General features: G+C 48.4%; 1 protein-coding gene across 1 annotated transcript in view; it reads right to left on the bottom strand.

The window, feature by feature from the left end:
• Window positions 1-2,735: 2,735 nt before the first annotated feature.
• CFAP77 (cilia and flagella associated protein 77) overlaps window positions 2,736-17,835 on the bottom strand; it is a 52,399-nt gene continuing 37,299 nt past the window's right edge. Inside the window, exons 4-6 of the mRNA XM_085239537.1 lie at window positions 12,685-12,787; window positions 11,143-11,244; window positions 2,736-2,970 (exon numbers count right to left, since the gene is read on the bottom strand). Of these exons, the coding sequence (XP_085095663.1) occupies window positions 2,902-2,970; window positions 11,143-11,244; window positions 12,685-12,787 (274 nt within the window). The 3' untranslated portion in view covers window positions 2,736-2,901. The remainder of the gene's footprint in view (window positions 2,971-11,142; window positions 11,245-12,684; window positions 12,788-17,835) is intronic.

The raw sequence follows: 17,835 nt of genomic DNA, 5'->3' as shown, positions 1-17,835 counted from the left end.
CCTTTTGCAACAGCAAACGCGGAGCCACCGTGTGCCGAGCTCCGGAGCGGCGGCGCTGCCGTCAGTTCGGCAATTACCCCTCCAACGAACCCCCCGGCCCGGCTGGAGCTGCCCTCCCTGCACAGCCCGGTTTCTCTTTCCCCCCTCCCGCCCCGTCGGGATATTTCGCAGCTGTCACATTTCCCTCACGGCTCCCACCTTCCGACAGCTCCGACCGCTCCTGCCTCCTCCCGGACTCTTTTCCTGGGGGCAAACAAGAGGAAAACGTCCGCACCCGCGTGCGTGGAGCCGTGCTATTTCAGAGAGATACTGCGGCTTATTTCTCAAATAGTCGATTTCTTCCTTTTCCCCCCTTCCCGGCCGGGCAGCTGCATCTTGTCCCTCTTCCAAAGCCGCTCTCGGCTGGCAGCTTGGAGGCGGCAGGGCCCCCCCGGGCCGCACGGCTGCCAGCTGTCGGGCAGCGGCCAAGCAGGGCCCCCCACCTCCTGCCCTCCGCCCCGGCTCAGGGCTGGCTGTGAGCAGGGCAGGGAACAAAGAAGCCCCGCAGGTGGACAGGGACGGGAGGAAAGCTGCGTCAGTCCCTCCTCTGCCCCAAATCTGGGGGTGCAATGGACCTGACTCGAGGCTGCACGTCCCCCCATGTTCTCATATTAGGAGAAATTCCTTCTGTGAAAGGATGATCAGGCATTGGCACAGCTGCCCAGGGAGTGGTGCAGTCACCGTCCCTGGAGGTGTTCCAGGACCACAGTGATGTGGCACTGAGGGATGTGTCAGTGGGTATGGTGGGGTGCATTGGGGTTGGATTTGGGGATCTTAAAGGTCTTCTCCAACCTGAATGATTCTGTGATTCTATGGTTCATCTGCTGGCATTGCTTTCGCAGCATCCACCAGATTGAGAGATGCACAGGAACTGGTCCCAGTGAGAAATGGGGCAAAGACCCCCACGGGGTTTTCCAGCTCTCTGCAGCATGCTAGGCTCTGGTAACCCACCCAATCCAACCATAGCATCCTATTTGGGATGGAGATGGACACTTGGAACAGCATTGAGGTTGGGTTTGGGGCAAAGAATGGGACCCAGAAGATGGATCAGGGATGGGATTGGGATTGTGTTATAATCACACACGTAGGAACTGATTTGAATTGTGAGTCTGATGCTGGGATTCCCTCTCTTGAGTCGTGCCTTCAGGCAGTCGCAAGGAGATCTTCAGTTCAACTCTGTTCTCTGTGCAAAGTTATGGGGTGCAGGCAGGGGAGGGATCCAGTCCTCACCCCTGGGTGCACACAGTATTCTGCCATCCCCAGCCAAGGCCCCGTGTCTCTCTGAGGCCACGCTTGGTGTTCTCAGCAGCTACAGGTGCCCTCACTGCTCATATCCTAATGTCAGTGTGGCTGACATTCATTAAAATGAATTATTAATATTATTTCAGAACTGGACTCTCCAAGGCAGAAGTGTCCCCCATTTTGCCTGTGCATGGCATCCCCTCTACAGCAGTTAGGAGCTCATTAATTCAAATGGTGACATTGTCAGTGTTGGTCTACCCCACATGCAAGCTTTCTCCTTTGGTTGAGCTGAACCCTGCAGAACCCTGGGGCACCTGAGACCATGCAGGACATTAAAGGGTAAATCCCTGTGCAGCAGAGCCCAGGTTCATCCTGGCAGCCTCTCTTTCATGAAGGCTGAAAAGCAGCTTAGGAGCAGTCCCAGGGGTGAAGCTGGCAGAGCACCAGGACATGCTGCCCCCGTCTCCCACTGGCCAGGTGGATCCCACATGGTTTATCCACATGAGTGTCCCCATCCCTATCAGCCCCTGCTCTGCAGCCATGGGGTGTCCCTGGAGGAATGGGATCTGCTGGTCGTGGCAGGTCATGCACCTCCACATCGGGGTGAGGGACAGGAGGTGCTGTGCTGTGCTGATGTCTCCGCAGGATTGAGCCCTTTCAGTTCCAACACATCGTCGTTTTCATACAAAGCGGACCTAGCTGCCCTGAAAACCCATTTCCTCGGGACGCTGCCTTTCCCCGGAGGGTGTCCGGATGAGAGAGAGTAGAGCGGTCGGGATGGGGGTGGTGTTCGGGTGGAAGTGAGGAAAAAAATCGGCCCGAGGCCGCAACGAGCGGGGAGGGCGGCGGGGAGCCTGCGGCAGCGGTAGAGCAGCGTTACCAGTGGGTGTCACTGCAGGACAAGGAGCGCCGGGGCGTGCGGGGCCGGCTCAGGGCCCCCCGGTACCGGGGACAGGGAATGGGGCCGGGGGGGTCGGGGCGCGGTTCTGCCCGGCTGGCAGCGGGGGAACGCAGGACGGCGCCGGGCGGCAGCGGCGCTTGGGCTGTACGCGAGGGATCGGTGGGGGCTGAGTGCGCACAGAGCTCTGCGGAGGGGCCTCGGTTTGGCAGAGGGCTTGCAGCAGGTGCTGGGATGGCTGCATGCGGGCAAACGGGCAAGAGGTTTGCTGAATCAGGCAGCAATGGGGAGCTTGCTCGGCAGCCAGGTGGGAAGGACTGATGGGTTCTGAAGCTGTCCTAGACTTGGTGTTGAGTGGGATGTGGTTGAGTTTAATATGTTTGCGCAGAACATGCAGGGGAGGAGACTGTCCTTACCCTGTGGTACTGTGTTGCTATAAGCACTGCCCTCTTAGCAATGTGACTTGTTACCCCGAGCCTAAGATCTGTGGTGATCATACTGAGGAAAGCGTTGGTGTGCATCAGACATCAAGCAATGAACAGGCTGAAACAGGATCTTGAGTTCCACATTTGATTTATTGGCTATATCTGCATGAATGTAACTCTTCAAATCCTGAGAAATCCTATGTCTGTGGCCGATGCAGGACTCCATGCTGGCTGAGTCCTGACCTGAGCTCGATGTATGGCTGCCCTGGGGAGGGAGCTGTTTCTCCCAGGCACTTCTCAATGGGAGGAACTGAACGCCTTCTTACGAGCATCAGAGTCTGGAAAAGTACTGAGATGAGGCCCGACCTATAGCAAAAGGAGCAGATAGATGATTGGTTACATGAGCAGCCAGCCATGGAAAATATGTTGCAGATACAGGTTTAAACTGAGATGTGTGAGCACATCTTCATGTTTGGAGTGGGGTTGCCATCAGGGGCCCTGACAAGGCCTTGTGCCATAGATCTGCCTCGTGTGGACGTGCAGAGCTTCCTCCTGCTTCCCTCCCCCCTGTCCTGCTCAGACTGGATTGATGTCAGCTTTTGCATACGTAAAAATACACAGCAGTCTTTGCCCTGAAAAGCTTGCTAGTAATCTCATTAATCAAGACAAACAAAGCATATTTAGCTATTCCCCCTCTCTGGAGGAAGGCATCTGGGTGCTTCTATTTGCATTTGAGTGCCTGACTTCAGACAGCTGTTTCTGGATGTTCTTGCTTCCCCACAACCCCTGGCTAGGAGGGCATGGGGGAGGCAGAGCCCAGGCTGCAGAGATGGGTGGGCAGCCCCAGAGCCCCCCAAGCCAGCTCTGACCTCGCTCTGCAGATGCAGCAGTTCTTCCCTCTGACCTGTGTGGGACCAGAGCTGGGGTTGTTAGAAAGATCTGCTGTCTGTATGTAAGAACAGCTGAGCTGCTTCTCTTGGCTGTGTTTCCTGGGAGCTGGGCAGGGCAACATTTCTTTGTGGGGTTGAGTTGAGGCCACAGGGGAGGCAGCGGCAGTTTGTTCACTCCAGGCTGGTGCAATGCTCCTGGGTGAGAAATGTCACACTGAGCCACGACGGCTGTAATTAAAATTAGCGGAGTCCTTGACAAAGTTGTGAGTGATGCCACAGCATGAGTAAGTGGGAAGCACCAGGTGTAAGGCAGGGGACAAGTGCTGTGTTAAAAAATGAGGAACCCCCTCATAATGAGGGATACCTGAGGTGTATGGATTAGTCCCAGGCCAATAATGAGAGACAAGATAAGGGTGTCCCTGGGTCAGAGGTCGTCCTGTGACAGACTGGTGTGAGAAGTCGGTGCCGGTGATGGATCCACATCTCTGATTCTTCTAATTCATATTTTAAATGATGAACCCAATGGTACTTTCTGTAGAGACAGCTGATGATCTTCACTGTTTCTCTGATGTGGTTATGGGCTGTTACAACAGGACTTGGTTTTAATTTCAGGTTCAGAGCTTTGGCTGTAGCAGGACAGGTTGCAGGCACAAGCACGGTGGTTTCCTTTGCAGGATGATGGAACTTCTTTCTGCTTATTATAAGCAATGATTTGCTCTTTTCCTTTGCATATTTATTGACAAATTCAAGCTCGCAGGACACTTTTAGATGGGGGTGCCTTAACATCAGCCCTTACTACAAAGAGTTAGAGGGGCAGTAAAACAAACTTGGCCCCCCAAAATACATATTAAAGCTTTAGGGGCATTATTTTCATTTGGGTTTATGAGTTACACTCATGTTTTAAATTGGAGGTCTGTAAGAGATCCCTTGCCAAGCATTAGTACAACCACACGCATGGTGCAAGCAGACAGGTTCATAACAGGAGAACCAACACAGAGAGAGATGTAAGAAGTGCAGGGTGGGCAGAGCTCCCTGAGGCAGCATCCCAAGGATGGTTTCTGGGTGCTGCTGGCTGGTCAGACAGGTCAGCTCCTGGTGGGAGGTACATCGGAGCTGCAACGGGAGAGTGGGCTCAGGAGGCAGCTGTGCAATGACGCATGGGAGGCACTGAGCAGCCCAGGGGTCTCCCAGCCCCACTTCTGCCATTCCTTGCTTCTGCATCACAGCCGCCCTTGCACCCAATCCAATCTCCATCATCCATTTGATCGAATGCTTTTAGTGAGTGACAAAACACTTTCCTGAGCTCTCTTTACAGGAAACCAATCTCTGTTCCTTTTTCAAAACCTCCCTCATTTACAGAGCTTGAGAAATCCTGGGCCTTTCAAGCCTTCTCCTGTTTTTTCTTTTCCCAAAACGACACAAAACAACAGCATCGTGTTTGTAGATTTTTTTTTGTTTTTGGTGGGGAGGAGGGAATAAAGCACACAATGTATGGGTGCTGTACGCACTCAGAGCTGCACCGAGCATCCCCGTACAGACAGAACCGCGCGCGCATCGAGATGCAAATGATTTCCGTGAAGCTATCACTTGTAAAGCTTGACAGAAAATAATGAGAAACACTAAATCTTTTATAAGGTCAACACTCAAGCAGCTGTCAAACAAGAAAAGAATTTAGCGAAAGATCCGCAAAAACTTCCATCGCCTCATTAAATCCAACAGGGCCGGGGCCCGGCGTGGTGAGGAGGCACCGGGGCGCCTCCGTTTTGTGTCAGTAATTTGCGGCGGAGGAAGAGGGAAGACGAAACAGCCAGCGCCGAAGGGGCCTTGGGGGAGGCTGGGGAATCGTTAGTGCGCCAGGAGCGGCCTCGGCTCCTAATTGGAAGCATTGGGCATTATCAACGGAGGATTTGCCTCGGCTCCCTGACAGCTCTCTAGGCCTGGAATGATAGCCCACTTGTCAGTGTAAAAGACCATTAAAAACAAACCATTTTGATTTAATTGGAGGCGGTGCGCTGGGGGCCCAGGTGAGGCGCTTCATCAGCTGATGTTGGCTGCTGATGCCTTTTTCCCCCTGTATTGATGGCTTTTTTTTTTTTTTTCCTTCCCTCCCCTCCCTTTCAAAAACTGTCTAGGAAAGAGAAAGAGGTGCTGAAAGATCCTTCACAGCTGCACTGAGAGCGGCTTTCAATAGGGTTGTCAACAAATGCCATGACAAGTTAGGGAGAGGCAGGTATTTTTAAAACAGACGTTATTCTGTCCAAGCTGAGCTGTGCTCACAGGGCTGTGTTGGGTTATCAGGGTTACAAACACTACGGCTTTTCCCAGTGGTTTCATCCTGAAGTTGCTTAATGAATGGGTTGGGTCTTCTCTCCCCGCCTTTCTAATTCCGAGAAGATAAGGAAATCAAAGACAAAGGAGTTTGGGCTAAATGGTCCATGTGTCTGCAAAGGCTTCAGAAAATGCTTGGTTTAATGCCCCACTGAGACTTTGCGTTTTTTTCCCTCCTGCAAAGAAGGGCTGCAGACGTTTGCCGGCTTTCTCAGCTTGCTCGGTTTGGGCAGTTTGAGATTTTGAGTTGGAGCCCTTTTGTGCCATGGAAATGAAGTTGTCAGGTGGCAAAAAGAGTCCCTACAGAAGGCAGAGTGGCCATGAATGAAACCTCAATCCAAAGCATTCCTGTGGATTTGTACGAGGAAGTAGCAATGGTAGGGGCTTACCTGGAAGACAGCACAGCATTTGTGGTTTCACTGCACTGCAATCCATGAGGCTGCAAGCACCCCAGATCATGGTTGAATCTCTAACAGCAATGGGCCCTGGGTGTCAGCAGCTGCTCATGCTGCCCTTGGGCATCAGGGCTTGGGTGCAGTGGAGCCTGGCCTGAGATTTCCCAGGCTGTGAGGTTGCACAGAGGGATGCTGAGATGCACTGTGCCTCACGCTACAGGGCTCAGCAGGCTTGGGTCTCTGGCTTGGTTCACTCTGATACTGGAAGTCAAGACCTTACATGACCGGGGGCTTCTGGACTGGGGCTTCAATCGTAGGCCAGATCTAAATATCTTTCCCTTTTTTTTCTTTCTTTTTTTCTTTTTTTTCTTTTTTTTCTTTTTATGCTGTTCTGTTGCCATCAACCAGGAGTTGTTGGAGAGCAGTTAAATGGCAGAGGAAGATGGTCTACCATTGAGGTTTAGTGGACATGGTGGTGATGGGTTGATGTTTGGATTAGTTGATCTTAGGGGTCTTTTCCAATCTTAATGATTCTATGATTCTACCACACCTCTGAGGTGAAGGAAGGACTGAGAGTAGCAGAGGGGAGAGTAGGGCATGATGGAGAGGCTGAGCGTACAAGGTATGTGTGAAGGGATGCTGGGAAAGATTGGACCATGGAAACGCATTGCTGTGATCTGATACAGGTTGGTCCAAGCAGTTGTGTTGTTGGTAGTTCTTATGTTAGGCAAAACAAAAAAAATCCAGAGAAACCTGGCTGGGCTGTTATCCACCAATTCATTTCACTTTGGCCACTGATCAGCCATCAGGTGAGACCGTTTTTTAGCCAAAACCCAACTTCAGAAGATAGGTTTGATCTGGTGTCACGGTGACAGAAAGCTTGCTTTGGTCTACGTGCTATCCAGGCCCCAACTCCAAACTTCTGTTGTCCCCCTCAAACCTGGGAGGACCAGTGCTGCACTGCGAAGCCATCCCGCTGCACAGGTTGGTTAAGCACAGTCTATGGCTTTTCTGACAAGGCAACAATTGCAGGAATACATGAGCCACGCTTGTCAGTTCAGCTCTTCAGACAAAAATAGAGGTAAGGCATTAAAAAAAAATGCAGAACATTTCTGTGTGTATGTCTTAAACCTCAACTGTTAATTCTGACGAAGGATCAGGCTGTGAGCAGGTATCGGATCCCTGGTGAGAATCAAATTCTGGAGCCCAGAATTTTGCTGCAAAGTTTATACAGTGGGGATTCCTCTAATTACTTTCACTGGAAATTTACCTGACAGAGCTTTCCCAGGTAACGCAAGGCATACGCGGGAGAGCCGCTCAGTCGTTGACAGAGCCTTTGATTTTGTGCCAGGTTGCAAATTAAGTCTTTTGCCAAGGTACCCGAACACTTGCTCGTCAATTGCTTATCGCTTATTCATATCGTGCATCGAGCACAGCTCGTTTCATCTGCTCGGGAAGGCAGCACACGTTGACAAAAATGTTGTCCAAAGTTGCTGCATTTTCTTTCCTCCCCCTGTTTGGTCAAGTAAACAAGAATATTCTCTCTGGAAAGCCTCCTTGAATGTGTGTGCAAGTTGGGATTCTCTAATGAGCAAAGAAAAGCCAATACTTTGTGTCAGTGACACACAGAGTACGGAGCTGTTTTGACACATGTGCAAATTCTGTACTTCCACATCATGAGGTGCTGCTACCAAAACAAATGCCCTTCTGAACTGAATTGACAGAGCCCTGAAAAATTGTTGAGTGGCCTGTGTTGGTCATTGGTTTGGATTGTGGCCATCAGATATTCCTGGTTTGGATTATGGCCATCAAATATTCTTGGTTTGGATTATGGCCATCAAAGATTCAGATGGAGGCAGCCGAAGCCTCACCCTGCACTGGCTCCCTGCAGATAGCAATGCTTTAGGGATGATGTATTTTGGCAGCAACATCTTGTCCAGAATTTACACTGGAGATGCCATTTTGCCCAGGTCAATGCAATGTTAGCGATGGGAGGCACGAGGACAGGACACATGCTTTTGTACATGCTGGGTGTCTGAGCTCTTATAGACCCCAGGAATGTAGTGCAGACAAAAAAGAAGTCCTGGTGCGTGGTCCCAGCTGTGTTAGCAGAACCTGAGCTGAGGGATCAGATTGCTGCAGGTGGAACACGACGGAGGCCTTTTGCCTTGTTGAGGAAGTGGAGGGCAGTAGGAATGCCTTGCGAGGTGAACAAGGAGTTAACTTCTGTTTGGATTTGTAACACATAAATGTAAAAACCTCTCTAGGACAACTTCCCCTAATGAACTGCCCACCAGGACATGACTGGCTCCCCATGCCCTGCCTCACTCCATGAGCGGGGGGCCCAGGGGACCACGCACCAGGTCAGTCCTGCAGAGCGAGACGCAGAGCTGGAGAGCCCCTGGTGTGAGAGGGCGTGCAAACCACACATTAGGTTAGCCTAATGGTGTGGGCCATTATTCTAAGGCACTGGGGCTGAAACCAAATGAAAACAGTCAATTTGTCTATACTTTAGCAACTCATTGACTAGGTAATGCCATGTAGCCCTGGCAATGCAGGGAGTAGGCAGAGACAATTAATGGGAAAGGCGAAGCTTCTCTGTTTTCTTCTCCGCTTTCTCCATGAGCTTTAGCATGGTGCCAGGTCTTGCATGGATCTAGTGATTAGTCCAGAGATTTCACGAGAACAGTAATGCTCTATGAACAAACTCCCTTACCTCTTTGGAGTGCTGCACTTTGTCACCCTTCTAAAAGAGGGGATGGTAGTGACTGACTGAGTTTGTCTGAGTTTGGGTGAAGGTTTGGGCCAGCTTGTATCTCAAGGCTATTGCTTTGAAAGAACCCAAACTTATAGAGATGGTTAAAGCACAGTTTGGAGTCTATCAAGCATTCTTCGAAGCCAACAGCTTCCCTTGGGGTATTTCTGCTCTTAACTGGGTACACTTTTATGCATGTTTGAGAACTTGCTTTTCTATGGAGGAAACCATGCACTGAAACTCAACTAAGCAATTAATTTCCTGATCCAAGTTCTAACATGAACAGTGCCTGCTAGATTTGCAGCTAGGGAAAGGTGAACCTTCCAGATTAATGTAATAAGAAAGGAATGCAAAAAATAGAAGATGCTGTGTAAAGTGGTCTTTCTTCTCCCTGGATGCTGTTCCTGAGAAAGAGAGGAAGAGGAGGGAGGAAGAAGAGAAGACAGAAAGACTCAGGTGGTGTTTGAGACCTGTGGCTGTGGGAAGAATCCAACCGCAATCACGGATGAAACAAAAGGGAAAGCACAAAGAAAAACGGAGGCTGAAAAATGAATAGTGATGGAAAGGTCTGGGGTGAGAGGAGCTCTAAAGAGAAGGCTTGCCCCAGTATCTCGTGTGACTTACACAATCTGTTTAACAGCGATCGGTCATGTTCCTTCCCTGACACGAGCCGCAGCAGCAGCTTTGTGCTGACAGGCAGCTGGGATAAATGATTACTGACATATGCTAATCGGACAGTCTTAGACAGGATGTAAGAGGAATACATCAAGGTGGTGCAAAATACATTTCTTGGTTGAAACTCTCCAACTTGTACAAGTAAATTAGCTTCAGGAAGTCACAAGGCTCCTTCATTGTTTTAAACTGCAGTTAAAAATCTACTGCATGGTACAAAAACAAACAAACAAAAAAAACAAAACAAAAAAAAACCCCACCAGAACCATCAGAACCAGGGCTGGAACAGAGGGTTGAGAGGCTCTTTGCAGTAGTATCTATCAATGCCAGATATGATTTTGACCATGTCAACTCTCTGCAGGGCTTCAGTGCTGTCAGACTTCCTGGTGTCTCCTTTCCATTTCTCTTGCCCAGCTCTTATTTCTACTTTTCTAAAACGCCTCCTAGATTTTCACTTGACGCTTCCCTGCATTTTACACCACAAAAAAAGCTAGGAGAATTCACACAGGTATTACAGAGCACAGCAGGATGTGCTGATGAATTCAGGAAGGTGCCCAGATCCCATTGCTGGGATAATAATAAGAAATCATCATCTTAGCTCATATTTGGATCAGTTCAAGGAACTGTCTTGCACATCTGTAGCCTGGCTACACCCTTTGCTCAGTCTCAGGGTGAATATTATCAAAGAGGTAGGTTAGGGAGATATCATGAACATAGGCTTTCTGGGAATCTCCAACTCCTGGGATGAAAATGAGTCTTTGTAGCAGAAATGCTAAGTCAGGTCTTGTAGCAGTGATTGAGCACCTGGTGGGAAGGCAGGGCCAACCCAGGGGAGCTCAGGTGGATGCACTCAATGATGGAAGGGCTGGAGCCAGGATCCACTCCAGCCCAGACTTCATTTAAGGGTTGGCAGTGAAGGGGTGAGTTTCTTGCTGGAGATTCCTGCATACCTGAGGCCTTCTGAAGGTAAGTATCTTCTTTCCTTTATTTCTGTGCCCACGGCTGTTGCATTTGAGCAAATCCTCCCTCAGTGCAGCTTGAGGCCTCGTTGCTCTGCTGTCGTTGCTGCACTTTCCATTGCGTTACAGTCTTGAAACACTTTAATCTGGTGTGGCTTGAATTAGTTATGGAGAGCTGATAAAATGTTAGACTGTCTAAAAGTAGGTTTGATTGTTATGGTCATGTAGAGCAGTTGCAGGAATATCAACAGAGAACAAAGGCCAGTACTGATGGGAGGTATAGTAAGGTGCTTCTGATCTGATGAAGATCACAGAAGTGCCCACAAGTTAGACAATAAGCCCTATATCTGTTAACTGCTGCCCCTGTTCCAGATCCAAAATATAATGGAGTTCAAACACATCCAGTGTGGGAACGCTATGGGGTCTGGGTCTTGGGGAGCTTTCAGGCAAGAGCCTTATGTTTATCTTCATGAGATAAGAGACTTCCCAGGGAATCTTGGAGAGATTGGAAGGTGTTCCTAAATTCAAATGGTTCATACCTTTTCCAGGTGGGGCAGGTGCCAAAAGGACTCCTCCTTTGGAGGCACTGGGTTTTTTCGGAGAAGCGAGGTGCGGGTGTCGCGCACTTTGTCCTTCCGTGTCTAAAGATGAACAAGCACAGGCTGAAATGGCTGCAAGGTTATGTATGTCACACCTGTGTCTTGAAATGTAATGACACTGGGATGATCTAGTCTGTAAGTCACTTTGGATCATCCTAATGTGTCTGGTCTTTCATGTCCATGCAGTTAAGGCTGATACCTAAAACATGATAAGGATATGGGCAACAGCCAACTTTCAGCTTTATGTCATCTCAGTGAGATGACTGTTGCCTGTGTGGAACCCTGAACTAGAGCAATGGCTCATCACCAGCTGGGAAAGTCCCTGTCACCACCCTCAGCAGAGGGGGGGATTTCCTGACTGTTTGATGTGTTGCTCTCTTAATTAACTGAAACAGGGAATCTGTCCACTCTGTGGCCTAGTTTGTAGGTCTGCGTTGCTTAACTCAGTAACTGGTGGTTGCAGAATTCAGGAATCTGATGGAGGGAACTTAGTGATTAAAACATCAGTCATTAATAGATAAGTTAGGGATGCATTTTTCCAACATCCTCGGCTTGTGCGTTCATAAAGTAGCTGCTAATTAAGAACACTGTATAGCAATTCCACTATAAAGCATACTTTGTGATGGCAGTAAGCCCATTGAAATTGGTCATTACCATATTAGCCCGACTCTTCCTTGAGTCATTAACTAATAAAACAGTCATTGGCTGCTTTTAAATGTTATTACAATATTGTTACGTTTAACAGCTCTAACAACTGCTTGGGGTGAGGGCATCTGCTGTGCCATGCCAGGATCAAGGCTGGTGTTGGTCCCTTGAATGTTTGTTGGCTGCTCCATTCTTTTATCCACTGCTGCAGGAAACCTGAGCAGAGCTGATGCTGTCCAGAGGACAATCTGCAGGGCTTCTGGCATGAGGATGGCATTAAATACCAATGATCATTTGAAACCAAATTCTTTGTTACAGTAGAGCTTTTTAGTACTGTGGTGATGTAAAAAGCATTAGAGCTTCCATTTTCAATTTAACAGGAGTTTAGGTAGGCACCTGGTGACTAGAGATATATTGATGTAAGCAGATGCTTAATGATAGCCAGAGAGATGTCTTGGGAGAGCTGCCTAAGCCTTTAGCAAGGCTTTCACCAGAGCACCACTGCTCTGAACTTGCTCCGTTTCCAATAAGCTGATACACTTCCCAATGAAAAGATACTTTTAAAAAGCCTCCCTTTTGTCTCCAGAGCACTTCCAGGCCCACACATCTGCTGTTCACTCCCACAGCATCGACCTGCAGGACATGCTCTGGCTGGAGCCAGGCCCATCAAGACTAGGAGGAAGCTGATCTTTTTGAGGCTTTGTCTTCTAGTAGGCAGGGAAAATGGTTTCCCAGCTGAAACCCCTCCCTGTGACTGGGAGAAGCCCATCTATTGTGGGTGGGACAGTGGGAGTTGATGTCTGGTAGCACACAGCAGTGTTGTTGGAGTGTTACTACCTTTGTTTTCTCCAGCCGGAGCGCTGCGGTCCGTGCTCTCTGCTGTTCCATCCACAGCTCCTTGTATTTGTGTTGGAGGAGGTCAAACAGGGGAGTGGAAGGCCTGGAAAACATTCAGAACATGACAATATAATCTCCAGGGTTAACACCTCTCTACCTCCTCATGCTGATTTCCTTCTCTACTCCTGGAACATGTGACCAAGTGGAGGCACAGCTGTAGCCTGGACTTACTGATGCTTGCTCCTGCCAGGTGAGGATGCTTTAATCAGAAACTGCAGGAGGTAGAACTGGCAGTGGCAGCAGTGGAGCAGCAGGGTTCTTGCCTTGAGGACAGCATATTGCTTATCACTGGCTGTGGTGCTATTCGTCTCCCCCAGAACAAACAGAATACCCAAGGGAGGAGGTGATGGAGGATGTCTAGCTTGAATTTTATCAGTCCTTGTCCTTGCCCATCTTTTTGGGGAGGGAGTTTACCATCCCAGCAGCAGCCACTGACTCTGGAGCTGTCAGGTCTACTTGCACTTGTAGCTGCAGTGCCTTCAGCTGCTGCTCCTGTAACACAAGGCAGCGCTTTCCCCACCTGACCAGGCCAACTGCAAGACACCAGTGAGCTGGGCAGAGAATCGGAGAAATGCAAAATGCCACTGATGTGCAGTGGAAACATCTCAAATTCCCTTAAACTTTTTCTCAGAGCTTTGTAAGGGTACTCTGCAGCAGCTCAGGGACCCTGGCAAAGGGGGACTCCATTACAGCAGAAATTAGAAATGACTTGTGTCTTCAGAACAACTTCTGCTGTAATTAAAGGAGTCCCCTTTGCCACCCACGTGCTGTCCACATGCTTCAGAACGGCCTAATCTGTGCTTGTGTTTTCTAATGATACTGAATGGGCAATCCAGCAACACACATCCCAGGGGACATTCATATCAGAAGAGCATCCTGCTGCACAGATCACATGCTGCAGGGCTTTTCAAGGCTCTGCTTACAAATCAGCCCTGCTGCTCCAGACTGCCATCTGGAGAGCCACTGTGCCAAAGGGGGCACCTACATTTGTCCCTCTCTTTCCCCTTTTCATTTCCTTTCCTTCCAGTTTGGTATTTCACACTGCTCAGAGCTGGGCAAAAGTATCTACAAAGGATTAAAAGATATGGCAAAACTGAGGTTGGATGTTTCATTGCATGGTGTAAATGTTGGTAGTTATGACACAAGCCTGAGGAGAGCCTTGTTCCCAGGCTGGTTTCCTTGGCTCTCCAAGGCAGGAGATGTCCTGAAGTGCAGGGACAGCAGGGAAGGATGCAGAAAGACAAGGAGCCATTGAGGATGGTGGTTTGATTACTGATTTTTATGATAGCTGAGTGTTTTCACATCTCTATGGAGGTGACTTTACCATCTCTGATGGACCAGCCAGTTGGTGACTGATTAGTCCACAGCTGGCTTGTACGTAAATGCTTGAAAGGACACATTTGGGTTGATGCTCTTCAGAAACTCTTCCCTGCCGTGTGATTAATCGCATTTAAGTCCTGATCCAGCAAAGTATAGAATCATGCCTGGAATAATGCACGCACGAGCTGCCTCTTTGAAATTAGTAGGAGTGACTCATGTCCTATTTAAATGTGTGGGTTCTGTTGGGCTGTGGGATGTGACCCCTCATCTGGCTTTTCTTATAGAGGGAGCAAGGAAGAGAGGGAGTATCGAGTAGCACACTTCCTCGACTAAAGCTGCAGGAGAAATTTCAGGGAGGAGGCTTTTTCTTTGTAGGTCAAACGCTGATCCTACTGGGGTGGATGGGGAGTTGTGGCCTTGCTACCAGTGCTGCTTGGCAGTGTGATGGTACATCCCCTTTGCAGCTGGCCCACAGGAACCTGTCCCCTCAGCTTGCTTGGAGGCTGCTGATGTGTCCTATCACCCTCTGAACTGGGAGGCTTTTGCTGTTTCTGTCTGTGGCTGTTGTGGGGAGGAGGGAAGCATCTGCTGAAAACGCGCATTGTGGATTAAAACCTGTCTCATTCCCAGCCCCTCAGATCTCCTTGTTTTGGCACAAGCACCCTGCCACAGAAAGGAGAGGGAGAGAAGTTCTGATAGGATGTAACAAATTATTTATAATTGTGGAGGAAAAAAAAATAATCAGCTGCCTCCTTTTACAGTGAAATAGTTAGAGCCACTTCTAATGTTGACGTTTCCTAAATATTTTAAAATTTATCTATGCACATTTTCAAAACTATTATCCCTGAAACAATTCCTGTCTCTTTAATAGACTTTCTCTCTAATTTACTTTCAAGAGTGAGGGTACAGACCTATTTTCAACTGAAGTGACAAGAGCCTGCTTACTTGGTTACACAATGTGGGGCGTTAGCCTGCCAGAAATCTCTTGGAAAAGGAGCTGCAGCCTCCTAATAGGCTATTTTACTGTGAAAACAATGTTAAAAAGTATAATAAAGTATTAACAATATTAAAATAAAACAGTGTAGGCCTTAAATGAGCTACAAACTAGTTAAATCTATTCTATTCAATGTGAGCCTTCAGTGCTTTGCAGCTGATACCTCAGAGCTGGGATTTATCTAAAATGAAGGCACCAGGGACATGCAAGGGAAATGGTAATTATAATTTGCAAACATTAGGCTGACACTTTTTTTGTGTATGTGTGTATAAATTCTGACAGCTGTGATTTGTGCGGCATGCCAAATAGTGTTCCACCGAGTTGGGAGGGAGTCCCTTTCTGGCAGGCCGTCCTCAGAGCAGCAGCTCATTAAAACTTTGCAGAAGGAGAAGTTGCCGAAAACAGGAAGGCGTCAGAAGCATCTGAGGGACTTTTGGTACACGCTCGTTGAAAGGTGTTTGAGAAGAGAGCCTTGGGTCTGACAAACTGGAATTTTAGTACGCCTCTCCGTTCACAGTGGGGCAAAATAATTGGTCATCAGTGACTACTAATTTGGTTTAGTAGCCAGAGGCGTTTTTTTTCTTCCCAGAAAATCAATGACAGCGCCGAGGTCTGTTCAACGTGATTCAGCTCAAGATGGGTCCTCATTTAGCTCTTGATGCTGCTTCCACTGGAGACAGCTATTTTGTTAAAATGAAATTAAAATCTATCTATAATACTCGGCTCTGAGAGCAGCACCCGTCAATGCCATGCTGCTCTTGAGGTTTCAAGGTTGTCAGTCTCCCCTCAAACTTACTTTCAAAGGTTTCTACAGCAGCGGGGAAAAAAGGTACCTGGCAAAAGTGGGTACAAAGGACTTTGCTCTGGGAGGGTTTTCACACTGGCTTAAAGGATGCAATCAGTTGGATTGTAGAGTTGTAAATGGGTGAAAACTTGACTTGCGATCGCTTTGTTCTTGCATTACTCAACAACAAAAGGACTCGTAAATATATTAGAGCAAACTTCGGCCCTTGGGTTTCCTGGTAGGCTCCAGCCAGTGCAGCAGTGTTCTTCTTGCTGATGGTCAAGGTATGTGGGAGTGCTGCTCCCAGGAGTTGGGTGCGTGTGCCCCAAACTCAATGGCAGCTCAACAGCAGTGGGCTGTAGCAATGCAGTACGGGTGTTTGTGCAACAGAGAAATCATGCTTTTTTTTTTACTGAAGCAATGTTGCATGGTCACCAAGTCATCCTGAAATTTTAACAGATTATTGAGAGGTTGGTGGGCTTTGCATGGAAAGGATCTCTCCTTAGGGGGTCTTTGGTGCATAGGGGGCACCACTTTTGTATCTATTCCCTGTGGATCTCATGATGGAAAGCTTCGTCCTGAGGTGGTTCTGTCTGTGATGTTCCTCTCCCTTCTCTGTGGCTGGGGCTCAGACAGCCAATCTGTCTCCCAGCAGCTCAGATCAGTCCCTTGCTGGGAACCAGTTTGGTCCCAGTGTCTTTGTGGAGCTCCTCAGCACATCCAGCACAGATTATCTTCAGCAAAAATAAAGCACAGGCTGGAATCTGTGATTCAGCTCCAGGCTTTGGGGTTCCGCCAGTGCACGCAGCTCTGAGACATGAGTGCTCAGCTCCCTCTGCCCTGAAAGGGATTTACAGTACAGGAAAACTCTGATTACGGTTCCCTTGTACTGCTATATTGTCTCCCTTCCTCCCTTGTTACTGATGGGCTGGAGCTAGCAATCTATCTACCATTAATTTGTCTCTGTGTAGCCCAGCAGGAATCTGGGGCATGATTACTGCTCTGGCCCTTCTGCGAGCGCCAGCACGGCCCTGCATCCCCTTGCAAACTGCCTGGATCTGCCTTGCCTTAATTGTTCCCCTTTGGCCAGTGGACCTGTCTGCTCTAACAAGGGCAACGAGGAGGGCCGAGGTAATTGAAGCACTTAGCCACACTCCCCAGCATTGCCTCCTGCAGCTAATTAGGAAAGAGGGCCGCTGGGCTCTTTGTTATTTCTTTTAATTGTTTGTGGGTTTTGCATAACAGTGAATGTCAGAAGAGGGGTGTGCAGTTAGGGGTGAATTCTTGACTTTGAAATTTGTATAAAAGGTCACTTACAATTTGTTAACGCTTTCACAAAAGTGAATTCAATTAGCAGCTCCAGAAGTCCCTGCGCACCACGTGCATGCGTGTTTGCAAGAAGAGGGAGGGATGGAGAAACAAGCAGAGCACGAATGCAATGGTTCTTCATTTTCCTAGGAAACTCATGGACTATACAGCAATGTTATAGGCCCCTTACAGTTTTATGCTCTTCTAAATAGGTCCTGGCAATAAACCCACAGAGAGGCCCAAAAGATCATTTTTAAATGATCTCCACTTGTCCTCGCTTTCCATTAACCACTGAAGAAAATAACAAGAGAAAAATTGGTAGAAAACACTTGGGGACCAATTTTTTTTTGCAGTCTTTGCACTAGCAAAACTCACATTGAAATAGTGGGTCTCTCACCCATGTGGCAGCAGTGGGATCCATGCACTGAAGCATTGATTACTCTGAATTCAGGACTTTCTTTACAATCCTTGTAATTTGGACGAACACCAATATAAATTATTTCACTGTGGGCAGCCAATAAGGCAGTGGCTTCTTCCAAGTGCCAGAGGATCTGTTATTTTGCTCAGAGGGCTCGTATGTACAGAACAGTAAAAAGAATAAAATCCATTGTAAACATGCACTTTAAAAGATTTATCAGATACTCATAGCTGTACTTAAGAGCACACATGGTTACAAGAACACCAA

Source organism: Meleagris gallopavo, chromosome 19 (genome assembly GCF_905368555.1).
Source record: "Meleagris gallopavo chromosome 19, MGAL_WU_HG_1.1, whole genome shotgun sequence".
Taxonomy (NCBI): domain Eukaryota; kingdom Metazoa; phylum Chordata; class Aves; order Galliformes; family Phasianidae; genus Meleagris; species Meleagris gallopavo.
This window is presented reverse-complemented; position numbering and strand designations above follow the sequence as displayed.